The sequence below is a fragment of the Pseudophryne corroboree genome, chromosome 7 (assembly GCF_028390025.1).
Source record: "Pseudophryne corroboree isolate aPseCor3 chromosome 7, aPseCor3.hap2, whole genome shotgun sequence".
Taxonomy (NCBI): Eukaryota; Metazoa; Chordata; class Amphibia; order Anura; family Myobatrachidae; genus Pseudophryne; species Pseudophryne corroboree.
In genome coordinates, this window is record NC_086450.1 from 404301035 (window position 1) to 404314055 (window position 13021).

Here is a 13021-nt window from a genome sequence, read left to right on the forward strand (position 1 = left end):
ATTACTAGTGACAACATGTATGCCAATAAGGTACGGAACAGTGATTGTTCCGTCCTTCATTAACTACGCTCCACTGTGTATCCAGCTTTACGCTGATTTGGTCCAGTTTGTACTCGGTGCGAAATGTGTTGTCTACTTTAATTGTAATAGCAATATTTTAATGATATATTTTATGTTTACGTGTTAGCATATGCAATTTATGGGTTGTAATATAATTTGTGTTTAACATAACATTATGTCTCTGGAGGTCTGAAACAAATGTATTCTCATGTTTGTCTTCAATGTTAATGATTGGCTAGCATTTTTTTTGTTGTCCACTTAATGGGCCATGAGTGGTGCTGTTCCGCTAAACTCTAGATAACACACTATGGTGTGTACTTATAAAAGATTGGGGCAGATGTATTAACCTGGAGAAGGCATAAGGAAGTGATAAACGCACCAGCCAATCAGCTCCAATATGTAAATTAACAGTTAGGATCTGATTGGCTGGTGCCTTTATCACCTTGCACATATCACTGGTTTATCACCTTATGCCTTCTCCAGGTTAATACATCTACCCCAGTGTTTGTATCTACTGGGGATTGCAGCATATTTCAGGGATCTCTGCTTCTATCCACTGTTTTCAACCGCAAAAGTAGCCACCGTAGGTTTCTATGGGCATACCTCCCAACTGTTCGTATTTCAACGGGACAGTCCTGTTTTGTACGGGTGCGTACAAAGTCCAGTTTTTCAAAATTGATTTATTGGGAGTTATGCTATGGGGGCTGCTTAAATGCTGAGTTCACTAAGCCTCCTACCAGACCTTGGGCCTAGTTTCTAATTCCATATTCAGATGGCGTTCGTGTTTGCAGCCTATGGACTCCGGATCACAATAATTATCATGAGAGGGACCCGTAGGATCCCACCCCTGCACGTTCTGCTTGCACATGTGCAATCATCAGGCTGCGAATGCGCGCATTCGCAATCAATCTATTTTTACAAATTGCAGGGAGGGATCACTACTGGATGGAACTACATAGGTAAATGCCGACAGTCTTTACTTATTGTCATGACAAAAAATTATGATTGGGTTTAAAACCCTGATACTTAATTGGCCTCTATTACACCTCGGTATAGCACTTAATGTGGCAGCTCTTATTTGTACTGTAAAGTGCTGTGCTTTGTTTGTTTATTTATTTATTTATTGTTTTTGAGGTTTGCTAAACATAATTTCTGAGAATAGTTTCACTAGATAAATCTGCCACAGTCCTCCTTTTAACCCATAGATCTGCAAACTCGGTCCTCATTACCCCCACACAGTGCATGTTTTGCAAGTATCCCAGCAGGTGCACAGGTGTATTTAATTACTCACAGACACATTTTAAAAGGTCCCCAGGTGAAGTTAATTATTTCACTTGTGATTCTGTGAGACCTGCAAAACATGTACTGTGTGGGGTAATGAGGACCGAGTTTGCAGACCTATATTTTAACCACTTAACTATCTTTTCTCCTAAAAATCCTCAGAAATTTGTCTTAAGTGTTTTTAATTATATTGTTAACTGTTTTTTATTTAAATAAAATATATATTCTTTACACCCCCTCCCCATCCCCCATGTCCATAGGCTTCCATTGTAAAATCACTTCCTAAGCTTTCCCCCCCCCCCCCCCCCCCCTACCCCTCCCCAATATGCAGAGCGGAGATGTATTAGGGGAGACTAGTTATCAGTTCCCCTGCGCTGACTTCCCTGGCGGCTTCTGCTGCTCTCTTGAGCCAGCAGGTATTCACAGTGAGAGCTGAAGAGAGCAGCCGCCAGCGACAGCTAGCCACAGTGACCGGGACAAATTAGGGCGGAGCTACGGGTTCAGATGGGCCCGTAGGTGCCTCTGAGATTGGTTGCTGCGGGAAGATTATCTTCCTACAGCTGCTCAGTAGACGTTTGGCCGCAGATGGTAAAGCCCAGCCTGGTGTGGTCGCATCTGATGCGACCATGCCAGCCAGGTGGTTAGCAGATGGCTAATACAAACTGTACACAGAAAGCTAAACCTTCCACAGTGTCTTGTTAGCAGCAACTACTGTTGTCTGTCACTACTTATGCTGTATGTGGTTATCCTTACTAAAGCAGAGTGTAATGACTAGGTATTGTCACTAGCTCTCGTCACTGGGGTGTGCACCAGCTATGTCTCTGTATCTGTCACTACTTATGCTGTATGTGGTTATCCTTACTAAAGTAGAGTGTAATGACTAGGTATTGTCACTAGCTCTCGTCACTGGGGTGTGCACCAGCTATGTCCCTGCATCTGTCACTACTTATGCTGTATGTGGTTATCCTTACTAAAGTAGAGTGTAATGACTAGGTATTGTCCCTAGCTTTCCTCACCAGCTATATCCCTAGCTCTCGTCACTGGGGTGTGCACCAGCTATGTCCCTGTATCTATGTCACTACTTATGCTGTATGTGGTTATCCTTACTAAAGCAGAGTGTAATGACTAGGTATTGTCCCTAGCACTCCTCACCAGCTATGTCCCTAGCTCTCCCCACCAGCTATGTCTATCTTACGTCTTTGCCTTCTCCTCTCTCTCCTCTCTCACTCCAGATAGTAATAACTGAAATGTATTTTGATGGCTTCCATCGCTCCTTCTCTGACACAGATGACTTGGACACCGTCCATGAAAGTGACTGCATATTTGCCTTTGAGACTCCAGAAGTCTTCCCTTCTGAAGGAATTTTAGGCCAGAGAGGTAATAGTTTTCCATAGTGATGCATCGGTGTGTGTGTGTGTATTTTATTTTGGTTGTGACTAGACTACTGCTCATCACAGACCAACACTCCTCTCTGCTCACTGAGTGTAAGTGGATCAGCGTCAGGTTAGTGAAGGTGGCGGAACAGGGAGCTGCTGCGCCTTTTTCCAGCCCTCCTGTCTCTGTGGCACACTCATTCGGGATTCTGCAGGGTGTCTCTGTAAGACACTGTTAGTTCCAGCCATGGCTATAAATATACAGTTGGTTGTTCCCTCTTCTTGTTACTTTATGCTTAAACAGGATCCTTTTTAAAATAATTGTGTTAGATATATGGTGGTGAAAAGCTGTCTCTTTATAAAACCTAGCAAGAAAGACTTTATTGAGAGTGACACGAAAATAGAATAAAGATGACAACTTTATCTAACCATTGTAAAACATAGGCTTGGTTTAAGAGGTTTATTCATGCTTATGAAGATTGGTTTCATTTTCCTTATTCCTCTGCTAGTAAAGGGAATGACAGCTCATGCTCTGGTTTTAGACCTGTGACTCTGTAGACAATTTAGGCTTTTATCACTTGCACAATCCCATTAAAATACCGCTAAATGCAATCGTATGGTTATCCCTGCTTCTTTGTGGCTTTTATTTTTGCCAGGGGAGACCTTTAAGCTATATTTTATATAATAAAAGGCTAACATTGCTCCTCACCTATATAGGGGGAAATCAAGTGGTCTGCGTGCAGACGGCCAATAGATGGTGACCAACGGAGCCGTTGCTCCGTTCAGGTGTGCACAGCTGCCGCCACTGACATTACTGTTCCGTCATTTTAACAGGCTTCTAACTAGTCTGCTAATATTCAATAATTTTTAAAGACCAGATTAATATGCCCCATACAGCTGCCTTTGTGTGGTACTAATATTCTAAAAAGGATTTTTAAGCATTGAATGCTTTTTGCGTTTACAAGGAACTAACCGAATGGTTTTTGCCCCCCATGTGTGGTCTCCTGGCGCTGTCTTCTTTATTGTTATGCCATTCATGATGCCTGTCCCGTTTGAGTGTGTGTCTGTCATGGGGTGGGAGTAACTGAAGAGTTACTTCAGCGGTATTTCTCTTACGTCCTAGAGGATGCTGTGGTCCATATTAGCACCATAGGGTATAGACGGGTCCACCAGGAGCCATGGGTACTTTAAGAGTTTAATAGTGTGGGCTGGCTCCGCCCTCTATGCCCCTCCTACCAGACTCTGTTTATAAATTATGCCCGGAGGAGCCGGTCACAGCTAGGGGAGCTCTACAGAGCTTTTCTAGTTTTTTTTTTTTTTTAAAGATGTTAGGTACAGGGAGGTTGCTGGCAACAGCCTCCCTGCTTCATGGGACTTAGTGGGGGGAGTAGTGTCCAACCCTCAGAAGTTAATGGCCACTATCTCTGCTGACAGGACATTAAGCTCCTGAGGGTGATGATAGTTAGCCCCCGAGGCGACCGCTCACTCCCGCAGCTTGCCACCACCCCCTAACAGAGCCAGAAGATCGCGGTGGTGAGTGTGTCACCGGTGACCCGACAAGCGGGGAGCCGGTGTGTAAATGGAGGCATCAGGGTGGGAGCGCAGTACTGACACTGCGCTCCGGAAGGCTCAGCGGTACATCAGGCGCGGCGGTGTGAGGGGCGCCCTGGGCCAGCGCGTATACCCTAAAAACTGGTCACCTTCTATCAGGGACGTTCGTTCTACTGCTAGAATGCATTACCTTAGGCCAGTATAATCCTGTAAAGTGCGGGAAGCTGCAGCTCACCAGCGCCATTTTCTTCCTGCAGTTCATCACTAAGAGACGCTGACAGGGAGTGCTGCCCTCCACACGACTCCCGCTATCCTGTGCGGTACCAGGGGGTTGTAGAAGGGGGAGGAGGCTGTAAATTACTGTGTAATCTATTAAGGTACACAGTCAGCGCCAGGCAATTACTCTAACAGTCTACTAGGGCGCTGTGTGTGCTGGCTCCAATCTCTGTGTTTCTCTGAAGGTACTTGGGGAAACGGTGTCTGACATTTTCCTGTGTGTGTATGCAGATTATCACATAACCATGTCCAGGGACTCTGCGTCTTCTGCGGCAGAATATGTATCTTCTCCAGAGGAATCCATTCCATGTACTCAGGAATGTAATTTCTTTGACGTCCTAGTGGATGCTGGGAACTCCGTAAGGACCATGGGGAATAGACGGGCTCCGCAGGAGACTGGGCACTCTAAAAGAAAGATTAGGTACTATCTGGTGTGCACTGGCTCCTCCCTCTATGCCCCTCCTCCAGACCTCAGTTAGAATCTGTGCCCGGCCAGAGCTGGGTGCTCCTAGTGGGCTCTCCTGAGCTTGCTAGAAAGAAAGTATTTGTTAGGTTTTTTATTTTCAGTGAGATCTGCTGGCAACAGACTCACTGCTACGTGGGACTGAGGGGAGAGAAGCAAACCTACCTGCGTGCAGCTAGCTTGTGCTTCTTAGGCTACTGGACACCATTAGCTCCAGAGGGTTCGAACACAGGGCCTGACCTCGATCGTCCGTTCCCGGAGCCGCGCCGTCGTCCCCCTTGCAGAGCCAGAAGACAGAAGAAGGAGATAAAATCGGCGGCAGAAGACTCCGGTCTTCATTAAGGTAGCGCACAGCACTGCAGCTGTGCGCCATTGCTCCCACTGCACACCACACACTCCGGTCAGTGTAGGGTGCAGGGCGCTGGGGGGGGGGGGGGTGCCCTGGGCGGCAATAAGAATACCTTTTGGCAATATATACACATAATACAGTCTGGAAAACTGTATATGTGTAAAAAAAACCGCCATTAAGCTGTACAAAACGCGGGAGAAGCCCGCCGCTGAGGGGTCGGGGCCTTCTTCCTCAGCACACCAGCGCCATTTTCTCTTCACAGCTCCGCTGGAAGGACGCTCCCCAGGCTCTCCCCTGCAGTATCCTGTACAAGTAGGGTAAAAAAGAGAGGGGGGGCACATAAATTTAGGCGCAAATAGGTAAATAAGCAGCTATTGGGAAAAATCACTCATTATAGTGTAAATCCCTGTGTTATATAGCGCTGTGGTGTGTGCTGGCATACTCTCTCTCTGTCTCCCCAAAGGACTTTGTGGGGTCCTGTCCTCAGTCAGAGCATTCCCTGTGTGTGTGCGGTGTGTCGGTACGGCTGTGTCGACATGTTTGATGAGGAGGGTTACGTGGAGGCGGAGCAAGGGCAGATAAGTGTGGTGTCGCCCCAGACGGGGCCGACACCGGATTGGATGGATATGTGGAAGGTCTTAACAGACAGTGTCAACTCCTTACATAAAAGGTTCGATGACGCAGCAGCCTTGGGACAGCCGGGATCTCAGCCCGTCTCAGAGGCCATCAGGGGCTCAAAAACGCCCGCTAGCTCAGATGGTAGACACAGATGTCGACACGGAGTCTGACTCCAGTGTAGATAAGGATGAGACAAATGCACAGTCTACAAAAGCCATCCGATGCATGATTACTGCAATGAAAAATTTATTGCACATTTCTGATGTTAACCCGGTTACTACCAAGAAGGGTATTATGTTTGGGGAGAAAAAGCAGCCAGTGACTTTTCCCCCATCTGATGAATTAAATGAATTGTGTGTGGAAGTGTGGAGTTCCCCCGATAAGAAACAAGTGATTTCTAAGAGGTTACCGATGGCGTACCCTTTCCCGCCAACGGACAGGTTACGTTGGGAAACATCCCCTAGGGTGGACAAGGCGCTCACACGCTTATCAAAAAAGGTGGCACTGCCGTCTCAGGATACGGCCGCCCTAAAGGAGCCTGCGGATAGAAAGCAGGAAGCTATCCTGAAGTCTGTGTATACACACTCAGGTACTATACTGAGACCTGCTATTGCTTCAGCATGGATGTGTAGTGCTGCAGCCGCATGGTCTGATACCCTGTCAGACAACATTGATTCCCTTGATAGGGATACTATTTTGCTAACCATAGAACATATAAAAGACGTTGTCTTATATATGCGGGATGCACAGAGGGACATTTGCCTGCTGGCATCTAGAATTAATGCAATGTCCATTTCTGCCAGGAGAGTATTATGGACTCGGCAGTGGACAGGTGATGCTGATTCTAAAAGACACATGGAGGTTTTGCCTTACAAGGGTGAGGAATTGTTTGGGGACGGTCTCTCGGACCTCGTATCCACGGCAACAGCCGGGAAGTCAACTTTTTTACCTCAGGTTCCCTCACAGCCTAAGAAAGCACCGTATTATCAAGTACAGTCCTTTCGGCCTCAGAAAGGCAAGCGGATCAGAGGCGCATCCTTTCTGCCCAGAGGCAGGGGTAGAGGAAAGAAGCTGCACCAGGCAGCCAGTTCCCAGAAACAAAAATCTTCCCCCGCTTCCTCTAAGTCCACCGCATGACGCTGGGGCTCCACAGGCGGAGCCGGGTGCGGTGGGGGCGTGTCTCCGAAACTTCAGCAACCAGTGGGTTCGCTCACAAGTGGATCTCTGGGCTGTACAAATTGTTTCTCAGGGATACAAGCAGGAATTCAAGGCGACTCCCCCTCGCCGTTACCTCAAATCAGCCTTGCCAGCTGCTCCCAGGGAAAGGGAGGTAGTACTGGCGGCAATTCACAAGCTGTACCTCCAGCAGGTGGTGATCAAGGTTCCCCTCCTTCAACAGGGACGGGGTTACTCTTCCACAATGTTTGTGGTACCGAAACCAGACGGTTCGGTGAGACCCATTCTGAATTTAAAATCCTTGAACACTTATATAAGGAAGTTCAAGTTCAAAATGGAATCGCTCAGGGCGGTTATTGCAAGCCTGGAAGAGGGGGATTTTATGGTGTCACTGGACATCAAGGATGCTTACTTGCATGTCCCCGTTTACCCACCTCACCAGGAGTACCTCAGGTTTGTGGTACAGGATTGTCATTACCAATTCCAGACGTTGCCGTTTGGTCTGTCCACGGCACCGAGAGTATTTACCAAGGTAATGGCCGAAATGATGATACTCCTTCGGAAGAAGGGAGTTATAATTATCCCGTACTTGGATGATCTCCTTATAAAGGCGAGGTCCAGAGAACAGTTGTTAGTCAGCGTAGCACTCTCTCGGGAAGTGTTGCAACGGCACGGCTTGATTCTGAATATCCCAAAGTCGCAGCTGATTCCTGCGACGCGTCTGCTCTTCCTGGGCATGATTCTGGACACAGAACAGAAGAAGATGTTTCTCCCGGTGGAGAAGGCCCAGGAATTGTAATCTCTGGTTAGGGACCTCCTGAAACCAAAACAGGTGTCGGTGCATCATTGCACGCGAGTCCTGGGAAAGATGGTGGCTTCTTACGAAGCAATTCCCTTCGGCAGGTTCCATGCAAGGATCTTTCAGTGGGATCTGTTAGACAAATGGTCCGGATCGCATCTTCAGATGCATCGGTTGATCACCCTGTCCCCAAGGGCCAGGGTGTTTCTGCTGTGGTGGCTGCAGAGTGCTCATCTTCTCGAGGGCCGCAGATTCGGCATACAGGACTGGGTCCTGGTGACCAAAGATGCAAGCCTCTGAGGATGGGGGGCAGTCACTCACGGAAGGAACTTCCAAGGACAGTGGTCAAGTCAGGAGACTTCACTACACATAAATATACTGGAACTAAGGGCCATTTACTATGCCCTGAGTCAAGCAGAGCCCCTGCTTCAAAACCAACCAGTGCTGATTCAATCAGACAACATCACGGCGGTCGCCCATGTAAACCGACAGGGCGGCACAAGAAGCAGGATGGCAATGGCAGAAGCCACAAGGATTCTCCGATGGGTGGAGAATCACGTGCTAGCACTGTCAGCAGTGTTCATTCCGGGAGTGGATAACTGGGAAGCAGATTTCCTCAGCAGGCACGACCTCCACCCGGGAGAGTGGGGACTTCATCCAGAAGTCTTCACGCAGATTGTAAACCGTTGGGAACGGCTACGGGTGGACATGATGGCGTCCCGCCTCAACAAAAAGCTAAAAAAAATATTGCGCCAGGTCAAGGGACCCTCAGGCGATAGCTGTGGACACACTAGTGACACCGTGGGTGTACCAGTCGGTTTATGTGTTCCCTCCTCTTCCTCTCATACCCAAGGTACTGAGGATAGTAAGAAAGAGAGGAGTAAGAACTATACTCATCGTTTCCGGATTGGCCAAGAAGAACTTGGTACCCAGAACTACAAGAAATGATCTCAGAGGACCCATGGCCTCTGCCTCTCAAATAGGACCTGTTACAGCAGGGGCCCTGTCTGTTCCAAGACTTACCGCGGCTGCGTTTGACGGCATGGCGGTTGAACGCCGGATCCTAACGGAAAAGGGCATTCCAGATGAAGTGATTCCTACGCTGATAAAAGCTAGGAAGGATGTGACAGCAAATCATTATCACCGCATATGGCGGAAATATGTTGCCTGGTGTGAGGCCAGGAAGGCCCCAATGGAGGAATTCCAGCTGGGGCGATTTCTGCACTTCCTACAGTCAGGCGTGACTATGGGCCTAAAATTGGGGTCCATAAAGGTCAAGATTTCGGCCCTATCTATTTTCTTTCAAAAAGAACTGGCTTCACTGCCTGAAGTTCAGACGTTTGTTAAGGGAGTGCTGCATATTCAGCCCCCTTGTGTGCCTCCAGTGGCACCTTGGGATCTTAACGTTGTGTTGGATTTCCTGAAATCCCACTGGTTTGAGCCACTTAAGACTGTGGAGCTAAAATATCTCACGTGGAAAGTGGTCATGCTATTGGCCTTAGCTTCGGCTAGGCGTGTGTCAGAATTGGCGGCTTTGTCATGTAAAAGCTAGAGATGAGCGGGTTCGGTTCCTCTGAATCCGAACCCGCCCGAACTTCAGGTTTTTTACACGGGTCCGAGCAGGCTCGGATCTTCCCGCCTTGCTCGGCTAACCCGAGCGCGCCCGAACTTCATCATCACGCTGTCGGATTCTCGCGAGGCTCGGATTCTATCGCGAGACTCGGATTCTATATAAGGAGCCGCGCGTCGCCGCCATTTTCACACGTGCATTGAGAGTCATAGGGAGAGGACGTGGCTGGCGTCCTCTCCGTTTAGAGAAGAGAGAGACACAGTATTTTGGGGAGCATTATTAGGAGGAGTACTACTATACTGTATACTACTATACTACTTGCTGCTGAAGTGATATTTTATACTAGATTAGATAATAGATAGTGTGACTGTAAGTGTATTATCTGACTTGTGGGTGAGACACTGACAGTGGGGAGCAGTTAGAGTCTGAGAGCAGGACTCAGGAGTACATATAACGTACAGTGCACACTTTTGCTGCCAGAGTCAGTGCCACACTGCCATTGTTGTGACCACACTGACCACCAGTATAATAATATATTTTGTGATTGTCTGCTTAGGCCTCGGAGTACTAGTTGCAAGTTGCAACGTGACCTGAAGTGACCACCAGTTTAATAATCAATCACCACCAGTTTAATATATATATATATATATATATATATAATTGTATATAATATATATATATATATATATATATATATATATATATATATATTATTGTATACCACCTACCCGTGGTTTTTTTTTTTTTTCATTCTTCTTTATACATACTACTATAGTAGCTTACTGTAGCAGTCTGCGGTGCTGTGCTGACCTGACAGTGTCCAGCAGGTCCGTCATCAGTCATTACATAATAAATATATATAGTACCTGTCCGGCTGCAGTACTAGTGATATTATATTGATTTCATCTCATTATCAATAATTTATCATCCAGTCTAGACTCTATATTAGCAGCAGACACAGTACGTTAGTCCACGGCTGTAGCTACCTCTGTGTCGGCACTCGGCAGTCCATCCATAAGTATACTAGTATCCATCCATCTCCATTGTTTACCTGAGGTGCCTTTTAGTTGTGCCTATTAAAATATGGAGAACAAAAATGTTGAGGTTCCAAAATTAGGGAAAGATCAAGATCCACTTCCACCTCGTGCTGAAGCTGCTGCCACTAGTCATGGCCGAGACGATGAAATGCCAGCAACGTCGTCTGCCAAGGCCGATGCCCAATGTCATAGTACAGAGCATGTCAAATCCAAAACACCAAATATCAGTAAAAAAAGGACTCCAAAACCTAAAATAAAATTGTCGGAGGAGAAGCGTAAACTTGCCAATATGCCATTTACCACACGGAGTGGCAAGGAACGGCTGAGGCCCTGGCCTATGTTCATGGCTAGTGGTTCAGCTTCACATGAGGATGGAAGCACTCAGCCTCTCACTAGAAAACTGAAAAGACTCAAGCTGGCAAAAGCACCGCAAAGAACTGTGCGTTCTTCGAAATCCCAAATCCACAAGGAGAGTCCAATTGTGTCGGTTGCGATGCCTGACCTTCCCAACACTGGACGTGAAGAGCATGCGCCTTCCACCATTTGCACGCCCCCTGCAAGTGCTGGAAGGAGCACCCGCAGTCCAGTTCCTGATAGTCAGATTGAAGATGTCAGTGTTGAAGTACACCAGGATGAGGAGGATATGGGTGTTGCTGGCGCTGGGGAGGAAATTGACCAGGAGGATTCTGATGGTGAGGTGGTTTGTTTAAGTCAGGCACCCGGGGAGACACCTGTTGTCCGTGGGAGGAATATGGCCGTTGACATGCCTGGTGAAAATACCAAAAAAATCAGCTCTTCAGTGTGGAGGTATTTCAACAGAAAAGCGGACAACAGGTGTCAAGCCGTGTGTTGCCTTTGTCAAGCTGTAATAAGTAGGGGTAAGGACGTTAACCACCTCGGAACATCCTCCCTTATACGTCACCTGCAGCGCATTCATAATAAGTCAGTGACAAGTTCAAAAACTTTGGGCGACAGCGGAAGCAGTCCACTGACCAGTAAATCCCTTCCTCTTGTAACCAAGCTCACGCAAACCACCCCACCAACTCCCTCAGTGTCAATTTCCTCCTTCCCCAGGAATGCCAATAGTCCTGCAGGCCATGTCACTGGCAATTCTGACGAGTCCTCTCCGGCCTGGGATTCCTCCGATGCATCCTTGCATGTAACGCCTACTGCTGCTGGCGCTGCTGTTGTTGCTGCTGGGAGTCGATGGTCATCCCAGAGGGGAAGTCGTAAGCCCACTTGTACTACTTCCAGTAAGCAATTGACTGTCCAACAGTCCTTTGCGAGGAAGATGAAATATCACAGCAGTCATCCTGCTGCAAAGCGGATAACTGAGGCCTTGACAACTATGTTGGTGTTAGACGTGCGTCCGGTATCCGCCGTTAGTTCACAGGGAACTAGACAATTTATTGAGGCAGTGTACCCCGTTACCAAATACCATCTAGGTTCCACTTCTCTAGGCAGGCGATACCGAGAATGTACACGGACGTCAGAAAAAGACTCACCAGTGTCCTAAAAAATGCAGTTGTACCCAATGTCCACTTAACCACGGACATGTGGACAAGTGGAGCAGGGCAGGGTCAGGACTATATGACTGTGACAGCCCACTGGGTAGATGTATGGACTCCCGCCGCAAGAACAGCAGCGGCGGCACCAGTAGCAGCATCTCGCAAACGCCAACTCTTTCCTAGGCAGGCTACGCTTTGTATCACCGGTTTCCAGAATACGCACACAGCTGAAAACCTCTTACGGCAACTGAGGAAGATCATCGCGGAATGGCTTACCCCAATTGGACTCTCCTGTGGATTTGTGGCATCGGACAACGCCAGCAATATTGTGTGTGCATTAAATATGGGCAAATTCCAGCACGTCCCATGTTTTGCACATACCTTGAATTTGGTGGTGCAGAATTTTTTTTAAAACGACAGGGGCGTGCAAGAGATGCTGTCGGTGGCCAGAAGAATTGCGGGACACTTTCGGCGTACAGGCACCACGTACAGAAGACTGGAGCACCACCAAAAACTACTGAACCTGCCCTGCCATCATCTGAAGCAAGAAGTGGTAACGAGGTGGAATTCAACCCTCTATATGCTTCAGAGGTTGGAGGAGCAGCAAAAGGCCATTCAAGCCTATACAATTGAGCACGATATAGGAGGTGGAATGCACCTGTCTCAAGCGCAGTGGAGAATGATTTCAACGTTGTGCAAGGTTCTGATGCCCTTTGAACTTGCCACACGTGAAGTCAGTTCAGACACTGCCAGCCTGAGTCAGGTCATTCCCCTCATCAGGCTTTTGCAGAAGAAGCTGGAGACATTGAAGGAGGAGCTAACACGGAGCGATTCCGCTAGGCATGTGGGACTTGTGGATGGAGCCCTTAATTCGCTTAACAATGATTCACGGGTGGTCAATCTGTTGAAATCAGAGCACTACATTTTGGCCACCGTGCTCGATCCTAGATTTAAAGCCTA

At 47.7% G+C, this 13021-nt stretch overlaps 1 protein-coding gene across 2 annotated transcripts in view; it reads left to right on the plus strand.

Moving 5' to 3' along the window:
- USP31 (ubiquitin specific peptidase 31) overlaps window positions 1-13021 on the plus strand; it is a 118444-nt gene that overhangs the window by 48010 nt on the left and 57413 nt on the right. For both annotated transcript variants that reach the window (XM_063934658.1, XM_063934657.1), the window contains exon 6: window positions 2574-2718. In XM_063934658.1, the coding sequence (XP_063790728.1) occupies window positions 2574-2718 (145 nt within the window). The remainder of the gene's footprint in view (window positions 1-2573; window positions 2719-13021) is intronic.